General features: G+C 41.4%; 1 protein-coding gene across 22 annotated transcripts in view; it reads right to left on the bottom strand.

Moving 5' to 3' along the window:
• Positions 1-18314, bottom strand: part of LOC137371190 (inositol polyphosphate-4-phosphatase type I A) — a 261418-nt gene that overhangs the window by 95660 nt on the left and 147444 nt on the right. For all 22 annotated transcript variants that reach the window (XM_068033314.1, XM_068033320.1, XM_068033319.1 and 19 more), the window contains 3 exons: positions 9897-9941; positions 7256-7374; positions 5524-5640 (listed from right to left, as the gene is read on the bottom strand). In XM_068033314.1, coding sequence (XP_067889415.1) covers positions 5524-5640; positions 7256-7374; positions 9897-9941 — 281 coding nt within the window. The remainder of the gene's footprint in view (positions 1-5523; positions 5641-7255; positions 7375-9896; positions 9942-18314) is intronic.

Here is an 18314-nt window from a genome sequence, read left to right on the forward strand (position 1 = left end):
ATGTTTGTAAGAAAGGACCAGGAACAGAGTTCAGGATTAAATGAAATTTGTGAAAGTGGAGGTTTCCCAACCTACCCAATCGTAACCAATGGTTTCTCTTCCTGCTCCCACACCATGACCTCAGGTGTCCCCCAAGGATCTATCATTGGCCCCCTCCTATTTCCCATCTACATTCAGCCCCTTGGCAACATCATCTGAAAGCACAGTGTTAGTTTTCACATGTACGCTGACGATACCCAACTCTACCTCATTTACAACCTCTCTCGCCTCCTCCACTGTTGCTAAATTATCAGACTGCTTATCTGACATCCAGTACTGAATGAGCAGAAGTTAAATACTGAGCAGGCTGAAGCATTGTTTTCAGTTCCCACTCCATCCCTCTCCCTGGCCAGTATGTTCACAATCTTGGTGTCACAGTTGATCTCGAGATGAGCTTCCAACCTTCGTCATGCCAGCACTAAGACAACCTATTTCCACCTCCGTAACATTGCCCTGTCTCAGCTCATCCGCTGCTGAAACCCTTATTCATGCCTTTGTTATCTCTAGGCTTGACTATTCCAATCCACTTCTGGCTGGTCTTCCATATTCTACCCTCCATAAACCTAAGGTCATCCAAAACTGCTGCTCATGTCTTAACTTGCACCAAATCCCGTTCCACTATCAATCCTGTCTTCACTGACCTACACCGACACCTGGTCATGCAACATCTTGATTTTAAAATTGTTTTTAAATCCCTCCATGGCCTCGCCTCTCCCTATCTCTAATCTCCTCCAGCCCCACAACCCTCCAAGATATCTGCACTCATCTGAATCTTGCCTTTTGTGCATCCCCAATTTTATTCACTCCACCATTGGTGGCTGGGCTTTCAGTTGGTTAGGCCCCAAGCTCTGGAATACCCTCCTTACACTTCTGCGCCTTTCTGCCACACTTTCCTTCTTTAAGACACTCTTTAAAACCTATTTCTTTGACCAAGCTTTTGATAACAGAACCACAGAAAAGTTACAGCACAGAAAGAGGCCATTCAGCCCATCATGTCTGCGCCGGCTGAAAAAAAAAACTAGCTGCCCATTCTAATCTCGCCAGCCAGCACCTGGTCTGTAACCTTGCAGGTTACAGCATTTCAGGTGCAGGTCCAGTTATCTTCTAAATGAGTTGAGGTTTTCTGCCTCCACCAGTGACCTGGGGAGCGAATTCCAAACACCCACCACCTGCTGGGTGAAAAAGTTTCCCTCATGTGCCCTCTAGTCCTTCCACCAATCACCTAAAATCTGCACCTCCTGGTAATTGACCTCTCCACTTGGGGAAACAGGTCCTTCCTGACTACTCTATCTAGGCCCCTCATAATTTTGTACATCTCAATTAAGTCACCCCTCAGCCTTCTCTGTTCTAAGGAAAACAACCCTAGCCGATCCAATATTTCCTCATAGCTGTAATTTTCAAGTCCTGGCAACATTCTTGTAAATCTCCCCTGTACTCGTTCGAGAGCAATTATGTCCTTCCTGTAATGTGGTGACCAGAACTGTACGCAATACTCCAACTGTGGCCTAACCAGCGTTTTATACAGTTCCAGCATTACATCCCTGTTTTTGTATTCTATACCTCGGCCTATAAAGGAAAGCATTCCATATGTCTTCTTCACCACTTTATCTACCTATCCTGCCACCTTCAGAGACCTGCGGACATGCCAAAGTCTCTCACTTCCTCTACCCCTCTCAATATCCTCCAGTTTATTGTGTATTCTCTTGCTTTGTTTGCCCTCTCCAATTGCATTACCTCACACTTCTCCGGATTGAATTCCATTTGCTCCTTTACCACCAACTCAACCAAACCATTGATATCATTCTGGAGTCTACAGCTATCCTCTTCACTATCCACAACATGGCCAATTTCTGCGTCATCAGCAAATTTCCCAATCATGACTCCCACATTCAAGTCCAAATCATTAATATCTACCACAAACAGCAAGGAACCTAACACTGAGCCCTGTGGAATGCCAGTGGAAACCGCTTTCCATTCGCAAAAAATCCAACCATTACCCGGTGTTTCCTGTCACTGAGCTAATTTTGGATCCAAACTGCCACATTCCCCTAGGTTTTTACCTTTCTGACCAGTCTGCCATGTGGCACCTTGCCTTACTAGAATCCATGCAGACCACATCCACTGCACTACCCTCATCAATCCTCCTCATTACTTCCTCAAAAAACTCAATTAAGTTAGTAAGACACGACCTTCCCTTAACAAATTCATTCTGACTATCCCTGATTAATCTGTGCCTTTCTAAGTGACAGTTTATTCTATCTCTCAGAATTGATTCTAATAATTTGCCCACCACCGAGGTCAGACTGACCGGCCTATAATTATTTGGCCTATCCCGCGCACCCTTTTTAAACAGTGGTACGACATTCACAGACCTCCAAACTCTGGTACCTCGCCTGTATCTAGTGAGGATTCGAAGATGATCCTCAGAGCATCCATTATTTCCTCCCTGACTTCCTTTAACAACCTGGGATACAAATTAATCCAGCCCTGGTGATTTATCCACTTTCAAGGATGGCAAACCCTCTAGTACTTCCTTTCTCATTATGTTCATCATATCTAATATTTCATACTTCTCTTTAACTACAATGTCTGCATCATCCCTCACCTTTGTGAAGACAGAGACAAAGTACTCATTAAGAACCCTGCCCACACATAAGTTAACTTGTACATCTCTGATAGGCCCTACCCTTTCCTTAGTTATCCTCTTGTTCTTATTGTACTGATAAAACACCTTTGGGTTTTCCCTGATTTTACCTGCCAATATTTGTTCATGTCCTCTCTTTGCTTTCCTAATTTCCTTTTTTACTTCACCCCTGCACTTCCTATTTTCCTCAAGGCTTTCTGAAGTATTAAGTTTTTGTGACTGTCATAAGCTTTCTTTTTCTGCCAGATCTTACCATGTATGCTTCTAAAATAACCAGGGGGCTCTAAATTTGGCAGCACCACCCTTTTTCTTTGTGGGTACATGTCTACACTGTGCCCGTTGAATCTCACTTTTGAATGACTCCCACTGGCTTGCCACTGATTCTCTTTCAAGTAGCTGCATCTAGTCCAAATTCGCCAGGTCACCTCTCAGCTTTGTAAAATTTGCCTTCCCCCAATTTAGAACATTTACTTCTTTTCTATCTTTGTCCTTTTCCGTAATAATGCTAAATCGAACTGAATTATGGTCACTATTTTCAAAATGGTCACCCACAGCTACTTCATCCACTTGCCCAGCTTTATTTCCAAAGACTAAATCTGGAGTTGTGCCCCCTCTTGTTGGGCTCGTTACGTGCTAAAAAAGTTCTCTTGAATGCAGTTTAAGAATTTTGTGCCCTCTGTGCCCTTCACATCTGACCTAATATCTCCTTATGTGGCTCTGTGTCATATGTGGTTTTATAATTCTGATTCCTGGGATGGTAGGACTGACGTGTGGAGAGAGATTGGGTCGATTAGGCTTGCATTCACTCGAGCTTGAAGAATGAGAGGGGATCTCATAGAAACCTACAAAATTCGAACAGGACTGGACAGACTAGATGCAAGAAGGACATTGCTGATGGCAGGAGAGTCCAGGACCAGGGGTCACAGTCTAAGGATAAGGTGTAAGCCATTTAGGACTGAGATGAGGAGAGATTTCTTTACCCAGAGAGTGGTGAACCGGTGGAATTCTCTACCACGAAAAGCAGTTGAGACCAAACCATTAAATATATTCAAGAAAGAGTTAGACATAGTTCTTAAGGCTAAAAGGATCAAGGGCTACGGGGAGAAAGTGGGAACAGGGTACTGAGTTTGGATGATCAGCCATGATCGTATTGAATGGCGGAGCAGGCTCGAAGGGCTGAATGACCTACTTCTGCTCCTATTTTTCTATGTTTCTGATGCTCCTGTGAAATAGCTTGGGATGTGTTATTGCATTAAAGGTGCTTTATAAATATAAATTGTTTTGTTGTTTATACCCATAGAGTTACCTTTCCCCCATCTAAAGGCTTACCAGGAACTAATGCCTGCAGATGAATCAGGCAACGATTTTAAATTTTATTGTATTGCATATTAATGCCACTTGATAGTTAATTGCTGATGGAGCATAACATTGCTCTCATATTTTAAACCTTTTGTTTTTTTAAATACAATTAGAGTGGTAGCCTTTCATTAGCTCACTCAAATGGACTTTCTTCAAATGAGCCGAAACAGCAGTGTCAGCACAATATTCAAACTCAACGTCCCATCCTATTCTCACCAAAAGTCCACATATTTGAACATTACATCAGCAGATAGAAATCAAGAATATAAGAAATTGGAGGAGTAGACTATTCGAGCCTGCTCAATCAATAGAGTCATGGCCTGTCTTCTACCTGCATTCCAACTTCCTGCCCTCATCTCTTAATTTCCTTAATATCCAAAACTCTATCCATTTTGGTCTTAAATATACACAATGACTCAGTAAGCATCGCCCTCTGCGGTAGAGAATTCCAAAGTTTCACAACCCTGTGAAGGAGGAAATTTCTCATCTTAGTCCTAAATGGCTGACTCCTTATTCTGAGACTGTGATCCCCTCGTGCTACACTCTCCATCTGGGGAAACATCCTCCCAGCATCTACCCTCTTATATATAAAAAAATGTAAGAATGTAAGTAAATAAAAGTAAATTTAAAAAAACAGGATAAACATTGATCAATTTTGCCTTTCCCGCGCTCAGAAGCACAGAGCCCAATTGTACTGCTGTAACTATCAATTCCAACGAGATCAAATAACTCAAGCGCAGCTAAGGAATCATTCTTCCAACTTTTGTGGCCTGTATGCTTCTGTATTAAAACAGAAAGTGCTAGAAATACTCAGCAGGTCTGGCAGCATCTGTGGAGAGAGAAGCAGAGTTAACGTTATGAAAGGTCACAGATCTGAAACATTAACTCTGCTTCTCTCTCCACAGATGCTGCCAGACCGGAGTATTTCTAGCCCTTTCTGTTTTTATTTCAGATTTCCAGCATCTGCCGTATTTTGCTTTCATTTTAATGCTTCTTTATTAGATCTAGTTCAGTGGTTAACAAGATGATATCGTTCTCTTCATTTGTTCCTGAGATGCGAGCATCGCTGACAAGGCCAGCATTTGTTGTCCTTTCCTAATTGCCCAGCTTCTTTTAGGGATGGACAACAAATACTGGCCTTGCCAGCAATGCTCAAATCTCAGGAATGAAAAAAAATCTCCACCAACTTGTTAAGCACAAAGCCATTTGGGGAGCTATCAAATCTTGATTAGTGTTTTTTTTTGTAATATATTGTCACTGCTGAACATCTTTCCAGAGAATACTTCATACTTTGCCCATTTTGATTCAGCAGAAAATGCGATATAATCTATATATTTTGATGATATTGTACGAATACAATATACCAGGGGTAGAACAGTGAGTCGAATTGCAAATATGTTCTTATCCACTCAATCTGATTTTGCAAGCTTTTATATTAACAGCAGTTCTGCGTGTACAGAGGCAAATATTGTCGCACTTACAGTTCCCTGAGATCTGTCCTTGACATCATATACTGAAAGTTTAATTTGCGTCATTTGATTAATGAGGGAATCCTGGAAAAATGCAACACTGCTTAGAAATATGGGATTGTTGGTACCCTGAAAGGAAAGGGGAAAACAATTAATACCTTCTTCCTGAAGATTGAAGTCTTGCCTTAAGAGCACAAGACATAATAAAGCAGAAGAGGCCCATTCAGCAGATTTAAGCTCCCATGAATAATTTTGTCCTATCCTAGCCCAGCAGTGCTCATCCCTCCCAGCCTAACCTGGTACCTTTTAAATAAGTGTTCATTTGTTGAATAAAGGCATTTCATTTCTACAATAAATGTAATTGTTTTAAGTTTACTTTTCACCCACTACAAGCTACAAATCTCTTGACAATTTACTTTACTTATAACAACTCTCATATAAATAGTGCTTTTAACATAGAAAAACTTGCAATGTTACTTCAGAGGTGTGGTGTGACAAAAATGGGTGCTGGCCAAGGGAAGGGATGATAGGAGTAACCAAAATCTTGATTAAAGAGGTAGATTCCAAGGAGCGTCTTAAACAAAGAGAGGCAATGGGGTTTAAGGTCAGTAACCCCATAGTTTGGGATGTAGGTAGAAGGCACGAGTGTCATTGGTAGTACAAAGGGTAGAAGAATGTACAAGTAGCTTGAATCAAAGGAACGGAGAGTTCTGAGAGCTCTGTTAGGCTGCAGTAGGTGATAAAGGTAGGGATGAGTAAGGTGATAAAAGGATTTGAAAACAAAAATGAAAATTTTAACTTGATGTTTGGACTTTGGGAGCCAATACAGCAAGACACAACCGATGGACGAGTCGGATAGAATACAAGCAGCAAAGTTTTGGACAAGCTGAAGTTAATCGTGTGTGAGGCAGACCAGGGAAAGCATTGGAATTGTCGAGTTTGGAGGTGACAAAGGCATGGATGGAAGTTTCAACGCAGATGGGCTGACATGAGGGCATAGGTGAGTGGATAGAGGTGAAGGTAGATGGTCTTTGAGATGAAAAGGGCATGTGAAATGGTAGTTTATTCTTTCTAGCTCATACTGGAATACATTCTAGGATAAGCATGTTATACAACAGTGATTGAAGGGTAGAAAGCATCTAGTATGTAACTAGCAGTTTTTATTGATAAGGAAATATATAAATCAATTGGTCTAACATGCCCAAGTGGAAAACAAAACTACAAAGTATTAGAGAAAGTGCAAAAGAAGATTTACAGGAATGATACCAGAACAGAGGGGGTACAGGAAAGGGTGAACAAGCTCTAACTCTTTTTCTAGAAAACAGGCAGAGAAGTGACCTGATATAGGTCTTTAAAAATTAGAAAGGGGTTTTGATAGGGTAGACATAGAGAAGGTATTTCCACCGGTGGGGCAGTCAAAAACTAGGAACCATATATAAGGTAATGACTATATATGCAATATTGAATTTATAAGAAATCTCTTTACCCAGAGAATGCTGCCAATGTGCAATTTGCTACCACAAATGGCTAAGTTGATGCATTTAAGAAGAAGCTAGATAAGTATGAGGGAGGAAAGAATATAAGGATATGTTGATAGAATCAGATGAAGTAAATGGAGTGGGAGGAGGTTCATGTGGAGCATAAACACCGATCATCTGTTTCTGTACTGTGAACTCTATGTAATTCTATGTGCGTGACTGCAAATCAGATAAAAGATCAACAAATAAAAGGTGGATGAACTTACCTCTATAATCTCAGTCTGTACATGTTTTGTCCAGAAGGCTTGTGGCGGGGTCGTCACGCTTACTGCTACAAAACTATTAGGCTTCCGGTCCAAGGAGGGAGTGATCAATTCACTGCAAGCTATAGGAGCAGAAACAAAATCGAAGCATAAATTTGTTTTCATTAATGTTCAAAATGACAGCCTTTGGAACTTGTTAGAGATTTCTTCATTTCAATGTTTACTATATTAATGGAACAGTAGTTAATTCTAATACACAATTTCCCTTTCATAAAACTGTGTTGGCTCTGCCTGATTGCATAATGATTTCTAATGTCCTGCTACTACTTCCTTAATCAAATACAAGAAATGCTGGATTCACTCAGCAGGTCTGGCAGCATCTGTGGAAAGAGAAGCAGAGTTAACGTTTCGGGTCAGTGACCCTTCTTCGGAACTGGGTGTTCCCAGTTCCGAAGAAGGGTCACTGACCCGAAACGTTAACTCTGCTTCTCTTTCCACAGATGCTGCCAGACCTGCTGAGTGAATCCAGCATTTCTTGTATTTGTTTCAGATTTCCAGCATCCGCAGTATTTTGCTTTTATTACTACTTCCTTAATAATGGATTCCAGCAATGACATATGTTAGGCTAATTGGACTACAGTTTCCTGTTTTCTGTCTCCCTCCTTTCTTGAAATCATGTTTCCTGAATATATTTATAAAAACATTGTTATCTTGGATATCCCTTGTTTTCTCACATTCCATTTTTGCTGCTCATTACTTTATCCATCACTTAATTGTTTTTCTTTTTTACTACTATTCCCAAGTCCTCAGGATTTCCATTTTCCCTTGCATTTGTGAAAAGCTTTTGTTTCTTACCTATTTTGTTGACCATGGTTTGCTTAGCTATTCAGGGTTTTCTTTGGCTTTTAGTGGTTAGGCAGAGCTAAGCAATCTCACAACCAACAGAGCAGATCAACGCTCTGCAGTCCTGCCACATCCAGTCGTGAATTCTGGTAGACAATTAAACAACTAATCGGAGGAAATGGCTCCACAAATATCCCCATCCTCAACAATGGCGGGGCCCAGCATGTCAGTGCAGCAGACAAAGCTGAAGCACTTGCAACCGTCTTCAGCCTCAAGTGCTGAGTGGATGATCCTTTAGGCCTTCTCCTGAGGTCCCCAGCATCACAGATGCCAGTCATCAGTCAATTCGATCCACGTAATATCAAGAAATGTCTGAAGGCACTGGATACAGCAAAGGCTATAGGCCGTGACAACATCCCAGCTGTGGTACCGAAGACTTGTGTTCCAGACCTAGCCACACCCTTAGTCAAGCTTCTCCAGTACAGCTACAACACTGGCATCAAACCGACAATGTGGAAAATTACCCAGATATGTCCTGTCCACAAAAAGCAGGACAAATCCAATCTGGCCAATTACTGCCCCATTAGTCTACTCTCTACTCTCGATCATCAGCAACAGATTTGGATCAGGTGACAAAAAAAAGCTGTTCCTATTAGCTGATGGCACAAGGTCTAGGAAACACAGATTTTAAGGTTTTGGGTAAGAGATACACGGGGGGAATGAGAGGAAGAACTAGTTTTTACGTGAGTGGCACTGACCTGAAACCTGCTGCCTACGAGGGTGGTGCAAGTGGAGACAATGAATGATTTCAAAAGGAGATTGGATGGGCACTTGCGGGAAATAAACTTACAGGGCTATAGAGATATTGGGGGTTGGGGGGAAGAAATGGGACTGATTGGATTGCTCTACAGAGAGCCAGCATGGACTCCAAGGGCTGAAATGGCATCCTTCTATGTTGTTATGACTATGACCCAAAACGTTGGCCTCTTTTCAGCTGCTGGTGTACCTATGTATTTCCAACATTTTCATCTTAAATACATCGATAAATACTGCAAAATTAATTGGAACAAATCAAATGTGCAATAATTCAAAGATTACAAAACTCAACATGTCACTCCATGAAGTACAAAAAAAAGGTATTAAAAGCTGCACTCATTTTAAGGATAATTATTAAATGTGGCAACATGGTAGATCTGTATATTGGAGCACTATCTTCCAGCAACACAACTTGAAGAAACCCAGGCTATTCTTCACATGATGCTAAGTTTCTGATTTTGGTTGTGCAGGCATGTAGCCTTTGCTCAGTGCCTCTCCATTGGGAAGAGAGATCAGGCCTGCCTTATGCACTAAAATAAAAACAGAAAATGCTGGAAATACTCAGCAAGTCTGGCAGCATCTGTGGAGAGACCTGCATTTGTGGAGAGAGAAACAAAGTTAATGTTTCAGTTCGATGATCTTTCATTAGAACTGGTGGGTGAAAGGTCATTGATCTGAAACGTTAACTCTGTTCCTCTCTCCACAGATGCTGCTGATCTGCTGAGTACTTTCAGCATTTTCTGCTTTTTTCCCCCCCAGATTTCCAGCATCCTCAGTATCTTTGGTTATTCCTTATGCACTTCCAACTTTTCATTAAAAAGGCTTAAGAGCAGCTTGCATGCATGTCCAATTGCCCGCCTGCATGCAGGAAGTATATGCCTAACAAGACCTGAACAAAGAGTAAGACGGACAGGAGAAGCACAGAGAATTGCTTAAAAAAGTACACATATTAAATAAATAATAAAGGAAATTATCTCCGACCCACCTAAACTAAATTCCAAAATGGGTTCATCTGGATCCTGGCTGTTAGCTAGAAGAGAAGGCAGGTTTATCAATAGATTACTACTTCAGAACACCAAAGAATAAAGCAAATCAAATCAGAGTTCAACATCCAGAATCTCATTAATAATTACGATCATGTTCGGAAGTGTTCTGTCTCCAGATTAACTGTAATCATAATGTTCCAAAGTATCCTGCATCAAAAGATTTTAAAATCTTAAAATTGAATCACAAATACAATTTGTAGTTACGATAAAGCCCAGCATTCAATGGGAGTAAATCACAAAGACATTTGGACCACCAAGAATTCAATGTTCAAATATCACCTTCGTGATGTTTCTGCTGTCCTATAACGTGCAAGATGTGCTTACCACAGATGAGGACTCCGCCCTTGCAGCCAGCAGTTTTGCTGAGGCCCAAGTCAGTGGGTTAAGAAGGATAAGTGAGGTATGTAGAGATAGATTACATTTGGAAAAATGAGCAAGTATTGTCATATTATTTTCATTCTCAATTTATTGCACACATACCGATTAAAACTGCCTGGCAATTAGCAATATACCACAGTAGTAACAAGAAATGGTCATTGCAGTTGATAAATGTATTATCTGGTGTGGTACTGAGCCAACATGATCAGTACGTATCGGGCTTGATCCCTAGTTTGTGCAAACTGAACTCTGTATGAATGATGGCAGAGATACTACAATTTGTTTTTTTATACATAAACTGGCAAGTCTCAATTCATGTCCATTACCCTGGTTAGAAAGTGTAAGGTAGAGACAGATAGAAAGCAAGAGCACGTATGTACAGACAGACACACATCACATTATTTTCTTTCAAAAGGGAGAAACTGAAGTGATCTAATTAAAGTTTTCAAGATTAGAAAGCAAATTGATAAAAACTGACCTGAGTAAATGATGAAAGACTTAAATATTGGAGGACATAAATTAAAAGATTATAAACCCAGGAAGGAAGTTAACTAAACGGTAGCCAAGGCAAAAATTTTACTTTTCTGGCACTGAGTAAGACACTGTTTGATCGCGTGATGTCCTGCCCGACATGGGATACTTGAAAGGCACGTGCTTGTCAAATTATTCCACACTCTGGCTCTCAGTTTTGTTTCGACTTTATAGAGGCTCATGTTTTCTTACCATTTGATAGCAATGAACCTAGCTCCAAGAAACACACAAAGAGAAAACTGGGGAGGGGCAGTGGCTGCAATATGTCTGAATGTTACATTTATTATTTTATTTTGGGAGACTTGAAACAGAAGATACTCTGTTGTTCTTAAGACCTAATCATGAGTCAACATGCTCTGAGCTACAGAATGAGGGGTGGCCACACTCTTCCACTAAAATTAAACAATTTCTGCCATCTTGAAAACTTCTTTTACTAGCAGTATAAATAATCAAAGAATCATAGAATGGTCATTTGGTTATATAGAACTTGAATATTGCTGGCAATAGAGACATTTTGTTGAAGCTTTTCATCTTGCACTCATCAGGACCATCCGCAAGAATACCAATGTAAGGGAAGCAACAAATTTATACTGTATGAGAAGAGAGTGCCGATTGGTTGGCAAGTGGACTCCTATTGGTAGAGAAGTTGTCATGGAGAATGCACCAGTTTCTGGTGACTGACAGTTAACTGCCAAGCTTTATTTGAAATTTAAACTAGGCAGCTTGACTCTAATTGGTCAAGGCATCACCCTGAGAAATGTACCAGTGAATGAAAATACTATAAAGAAAAATTCTAAGGGGAGGACCCACCATCCGTGCCAGGGCGGCACAGTGGCGCAGTGGTTAGCACTGCAGCCTCACAGCTCCAGGGACCCGGGTTCGATTCTGGGTACTGCCTGTGTGGAGTTTGCAAGTTCTCCCTGTGTCTGCGTGGGTTTTCTCCGGGTGCTCCGGTTTCCTCCCACAAGCCAAAAGACTTGCAGGTTGATAGGTAAATTGGCCATTATAAATTGTCACTAGTATAGGTAGGTGGTAGGGAAATATAGGGACAGGTGGGGATGTTTGGTAGGAATATGGGATTAGTGTAGGATTAGTATAAATGGGTGGTTGATGGTCGGCACAGACTCGGTGGGCCGAAGGGCCTGTTTCAGTGCTGTATCTCTAATCTAATCTAATCTAATCTTTTAAAAAAGTATCAAACTTAAGGAAAAGGCATATAATTGTGCAAAGGTGAGTGGCAGGTCAGATGATTGGCCAGAACATAAAGGCCTACAGAGAATGACTAAAAGGTTAATCAGGAGAAAGAAATTACAGTATGAGAGGAAGCTAGCTAGAAATGTAAAAACAGATAGCAAGGGTTTCTACAGGTATTCAAAAAAGAAAAGAGTAAGTAAAGTGAGTGTTGGACCTCTAGAGAGAGAGAGAGAATGGGAACTTAGTAGATAATAAGGAAGTGGTGGATGAAATGAACAAATATTTTGCTTCTGTCTTCACTATAGAGGATTCAAAAAACATTCCAGTAATAGCTGTAAATCAGGAGGTGGAAGGAAGAGAGGAACTTGGTGAAATTACCATCACCAGGAAAGCAGTACTGAACAAACTGATGGAGCTGCTGGCTGACAAGACCCTGGGTGCTGATGGGCTTCATCCTAGGGTTTTAAAAGAAGAGGCTAATAAGGTAAATGCATTGGTGTTAATTTTTCAAAATTCACTAGATTCTGGAAAGGTTCCATCAGACAGGAAAATAGCAAATTCAACCCCTCTATGCAAGAAGGGGAGTGGGGGGGGGGGGGGGGGGTGGAGTCAGAAAACAGGTAACTATAGGCCAGTTGGCTTGACGTCTGTCGTGGGGAAGATGTTAGAATCTATCATTAAGGAGGCTATAGCTGGGCACTTAGAAAAACTCATGGTAATTGGGAATAGTCAGCATGGTTTTGTGAAAGGGAGATCATGTTTAACCAATTTATTGAAATTCTTTGAAGGAGTAACATGTACTGTGGATAAAGGGGAGCCTGTTGACGTACTGGATTTGGATTTGGTGCCACATAAGAGGTTATTACGCAAAGTAGGAGCTCATGGTGTAGTGGGTAACATATTAGCAAGGATAGAAGATTGGTTGGGTGGCAGAAAACAGAGTATGCAAAAATGGGTCCTTTTCTGATTGGTAGGATGTGACGAGTGCAGTCCAGCAGGGGTCTGTGCTGGGGCCTCAACAATTTTACAATTTATATCAATGACTTAGATGAACATAAGAAATAGGAGCAAGAATAGGCCATTCAATAAGATCATGGCTAATCTGCCCCAGACCTCAACTCCTCTTTCGTGCCAGCTCCTCATAAACCTCAACTCCCCGATATTTCAAAAATCTATCTACCTTCTCTTGAAATACTTTGTGATCTAGCCTCCTCAACTCTCTAGGGTAGGGAATGCGAGACATTCACTACCCTCTGAGAGAAGAAACTCCTTCGCATCTCAGTTTTAAATGAGTGTTCCCTTATTCTGTAACTTTGTCTCCTCGTTAGAGATTCCCCCACTAGTGGAAACATCTTCCCAACACCTAACCTGTCAAGCCCCCTCAGAATCTTGTAAGTTTCAATAAGATCACCCCTCATCCTTCTAAACTCTAATGAATAAAGGCCTAACCTGTTTAGCCGTTCTTGATAAGCCAACCCCTTCTTCCCAGAAATCAGCCTACTGAATCTCTTTTGAACTGCCTCCAATGCCAGCATATCCTTTCTTAAATATGGGAACCAAAACTGTACACAGTACGCCAGGTGCAGCCTCACCAACAGCCTGTACTGTTGTACTTCCCTATTTTTAAACTCCAACCCCGTAGCAATAAAGGCCAAAATTCCATTTGCCTTCTTAATTACTTGCTGCACCTGCATGCTAACCTTTTGTATTTCATGCACAAGAACACCCAGATCCCTCTGTGCTGCACTGTTTTGGAGTGTGTCTCCGTTTAAATAATAGTCTGCCTTTTGATTCTTCCTACCAAAGTGCATGACCTTACACTTTCCTACATTAAACTCCATTTGCCAAGTTTTTGCCCACTCACTCAACCTATCTATATCCTCTTGCAGATTCCTTATGTCTTCATCACAACATGCCCTCCCACCTATTTTTGTAATTCGGCAAAAAGTCATTAATATAGATGGTAAATAATTGAGGCCCATGGACTGATCCTTGTGACACTCCACTAGTTACGTCTTTCCAACCTGAAAAAGAGCCATTAATCCTGACTCTCTGTCTTCTGTGAGTTAACCAATCCTCAATCCATGTGAATACATTACCCCCAATACCGTGAGCTCCTATCTTGTGCAATAATCTTTTATGTGGCACCTTATCGAATGCCTTCTGGAAATCCAAATAGACTACATCTACCGGTTCCCCTTTATCAACTCTGCTTGTTATATCCTCAAAGAACTCTAGCAAATTTGTCAAACATGACTTCCCTTTCACAAAACCATGTTGACTCTAAAATAAAAGCAAAATACTGCGGATGCTGGAAATCTGAAATAAAAACAAGAAATGCTGGAACCACTCAGCAGGTCTGGCAGCATCTGTGGAAAGAGAAGCAGAATTAACGTTTCGGGTCAGTGACCCGAAACGTTAACTCTGCTTCTCTTTGCACAGATGCTGCCAGACCTGCTGAGTGGTTCCAGCATTTCTTGTTTTTATACCATGTTGACTCTGTTTGATTGCACTAAACTTTTCTAAAATGTCCTATTTCTTCTTTAATAATGGACTCAAGCATTTTCCCAACGACCGGTTAAGCTGACTGGCCTATAGTTTCCTGCTTTTTGTTTCCCTCCCTTCTTGAACAGGGGCGTCACATTAGCGGTTTTCCAATATGCAGGGACCCTCCCAGAATCCAGTGAGTTCTGGAATATTTCGACCAATGCCTCCACTATTTCTGTAGCTACTTCCTTTAAAACCCTTGGATGCAGGCCATCAGGTCCTGGCGATTTGTCTGCCTTCAGTCCCATTAGTTTGTCAAACACTTTGTTCCTCATGATAGAGACTGTTACAAGATCTTTCCTCCCATTAGTCCTTGCTGATCTGATATCTCTGGGATGTTTATAGTGTGCTCCACCATGAAAACCAATGCAAAATATTGGTTTAAATTATCTGTTATTTCCCTGTTATCAATTCTCCAGTTGCATCCTCCAAGGGTCCCACACTCACTTTAGCTACTCTTTCTTTTTATATACTTGTAGAAGCTCTTGCTGTTTGTTTTAATGGCATGGTAGCTAAATTTTCAGATGACACAAAGATAGGTAGGAAAGATGTTGTGAAGAGCTTGCAGACAGATATAGATAGGTTGAGTGAGTGGGCAAAAATCTGGCAGATGGAGTATAAATGTGGGAAAACGCGATGTTGTTCACTTTGACAGGAAGAATTTTAAAAAAGCAGAATATTACTTAAATGGAGAACGACTGCAGAACTCGGAGATGCAGAGGGATCTAGGTGCTCTAGTGCAGAAGTCACAAAAAGTTAGTATGCAGGTACAGCAAGTAATAAAGGCGGCTAATGGAATGCTATCCTTTATTACAAGGGGAATTAAATTAAAAGTTAAGGATGTTAGGCTTCAGTTATACAGGGCACTGGTGAGACCACATCTTGAATACTGTGTGCAGTTTTGGTCTCCTTATTTAAGGAAGGATGTGAATGCATTGGAGGCAGTTCAGGAAGTTTACTAGATTGATACTTGGGTTAAGAACATAAGAACTAGGACCAGGAGAAGGCAATTCAGCCCCTCGGACCTGCTCCGCCATTCAATACGATCATGGCTGATCTCATCTCGGCTTCAACTCCACTTTCCTGCCCATTCTCCATAACCACCCAACCTATTACCAATTAAAAATCTGTCTATTTCCTGTTTAATTTGCTCAATGTCCCAGCATACACTGCATGCTGGGGTTGTCTTATGAGGAAAGGTTGGACAGACTGGGCTCGTTTTCACTGGAGTTTAGAAGAGTGAGGGGAGACTTGATCGAAGTATATAAGATCCTGAATGGTCTTGGCAAGGTGGATGTGGAAAGGATATTTCCTCTTGTGGGGGAGTCCAGAACTAGGAGGCACTGTTTTAAAATTAGGCATCACCCTTTCAGGACAGAGATGAGGAGAAATTTTTTCTCTGAGGGTTTACGACTTTGGAACTCCGCCTCAGAAGGTGGTGGAGGCGGGGTCACTGAATAATTTTAAGGCGGCGGTAGATAGATTCTTGTTAGGCAAAGCAATCAAAGATTATTGGGGTAGATGGAATGTGGAATTCAAGACACAAACTGATCAACCATGGTCTTACTGAATGGCGGAGCAGGTTAGAGGGGCCAAATGGCCTACTTCTGTTCCTAATTCATATGCATGTATGAATGGCTGTCACTTATTTTGTTCAGCTGAAACAGACGCAATATGTGTACATGTTCTTTCTGTCTTCAAAGAACAGGGTCCTGTGTATTTATATATGTAGCTTCCAGTACGCGCAAATGCGCCACACGGTGAGCCAGACTGAATCTTAAATTGGTTGTCAGTCTAATTCATAGTACACTGAGGATTATTTATCAAATGTTGTCCAATCACGGAATTACATTGGACGTTGGACACTGTTTTGAGGTTTGCACGCACAGGCTGGTTGGGTACGGGCTGTACCTTGCCCGTTGCGAACAGCGGAAAGGACGTGTAGTTATGATCCGCCAGTCTTTGGGACGTATGGCCTACATACCTAGCATCACACTGGCACTAAAATTCATCTATCACAATCCTCATTTGTGTGATAGGATGCTGCTGTCAAGCCAAAAAGAAGTTTGCCTGTTAGTGGTGAACGCCACACATGTTGCTACTGTATAGTAACAGCGTCAAACAGCTAGCTTCACCTGTTGCTCACATTTTAGGGATACGTTACCCATCCAAGGTAATCTGAGGTACATCCCAAAGACTGGTGGATCGTATCGAACAACATGTCCCTTCCACTGTTCGCAACGGGCAAGGTACAAACCCAACCACCCTGTGCGTGCAAAACTCAAAACAGTGTCCAACATCAGATGTGATTCCATGATTGGACAACATTTGCTAAATAATCTTCAGTGTGCTAGGAATTACGCTGACAACCAATTTAAGGAGGTCAGTCAGGCTCGCAGTGTGACGCATTTGCACGTACTGAAAACTACATATATTAATACACAGAGCCCTGTTCTTTGCAGACAGAAAGAACATGTACACACATTGTGCCTGTTTCAGCTAAACAAATTAAGTGACAGCCATTCTCAGATTCATTCCTCAGGGCAATGCCTTGTCCAGAGTCATGTTGCCTGGTTTAAATTTCAAACAAAGCTTGGCAGTTAACTGTCAGTCACCATAAACTGGTGCATTCTCCATGATAACGCATCTTCCCATCAGAGTCCACTTGCCTACCAATCAGCACTCTCTTCTTATGCAGTATAAATTTGTTGCTTCCCTTACATTAGTATTCTTGCAAATTGTCATGATGAGTGCAAGATGAAAAGCTTCAACAAAATGTCTCTATTTTCAGCAATAATCATAGAATGGTTGCAGTACAGGAGGCCGACATTTGGCCTGTCGTGTTTGTGCCAGATCACTGCAAAAGCAACTCACCTAGTCCCACTCCCTTGCCTTTTCCCCGTAGCTCTGTAAATTTTTTCTCTTCAGATAATTATTCAATTCTCTTTTGAAGGCCTCGATTGAATATGCCTCCACCACGCTCTGAGGTAGAGCATTCCAGATCCTAATCAGTCGCTGCGTTAAAAAGCTTTTCTTCATGTCTCTGTTGCTTGTTTTACCAATCACATTAACTCAGTGTCCTCTGGCTCTGGATCCTTCTGCCAATGGGAACAGTTTCTCCCTATTTATTCTGTCCAGACTACTCATGATTTTGAACACCTCTATTTTCTCTTCTCCAAGAACAGCCCCAGCTTCTCCAACCTATCCACATAACTGAAGTTCCTCATCCCTAGAACCATTCTCGTGAATCTTTGCTGCATCCTCTCTAATACCTTCACATCCTTCCTAAAGTGTGGTACCTAGAACTGGACACAGTACTCCAGTTGAGGCCAAACCATGTTTAATTCAGGTTGATCATAACGTCCTTGTTTTTATACTGTATGCCCCTATTTATAAAGCCCAGGATCCCAGATGCTTTATTAACTGCTTTCTCATACTGCCCCGTCACCTTAATGATTTGTATACATATACCCCCAGGTCCCTCTAGTCTTACACCCCATTTAGAATTGTATCCTTTAATTTATATTGCCTCTCTTTGTTCTTCCTGCCAAAATGTATCACTTCACACTTCTCTTCATTAAATTTAATCTGCCAATTCCCCACCCATTCTTCCATCCTGTTGTCCTCTTGAAGTTTACCCTGCTTACAGTTCACAATATTTTCAAAAAAGATCAACTATGGCGAGCATGGAGTGATGCAAGATTCAA

Source organism: Heterodontus francisci, chromosome 6 (genome assembly GCF_036365525.1).
Source record: "Heterodontus francisci isolate sHetFra1 chromosome 6, sHetFra1.hap1, whole genome shotgun sequence".
In the NCBI taxonomy this organism is placed as follows: domain Eukaryota; kingdom Metazoa; phylum Chordata; class Chondrichthyes; order Heterodontiformes; family Heterodontidae; genus Heterodontus; species Heterodontus francisci.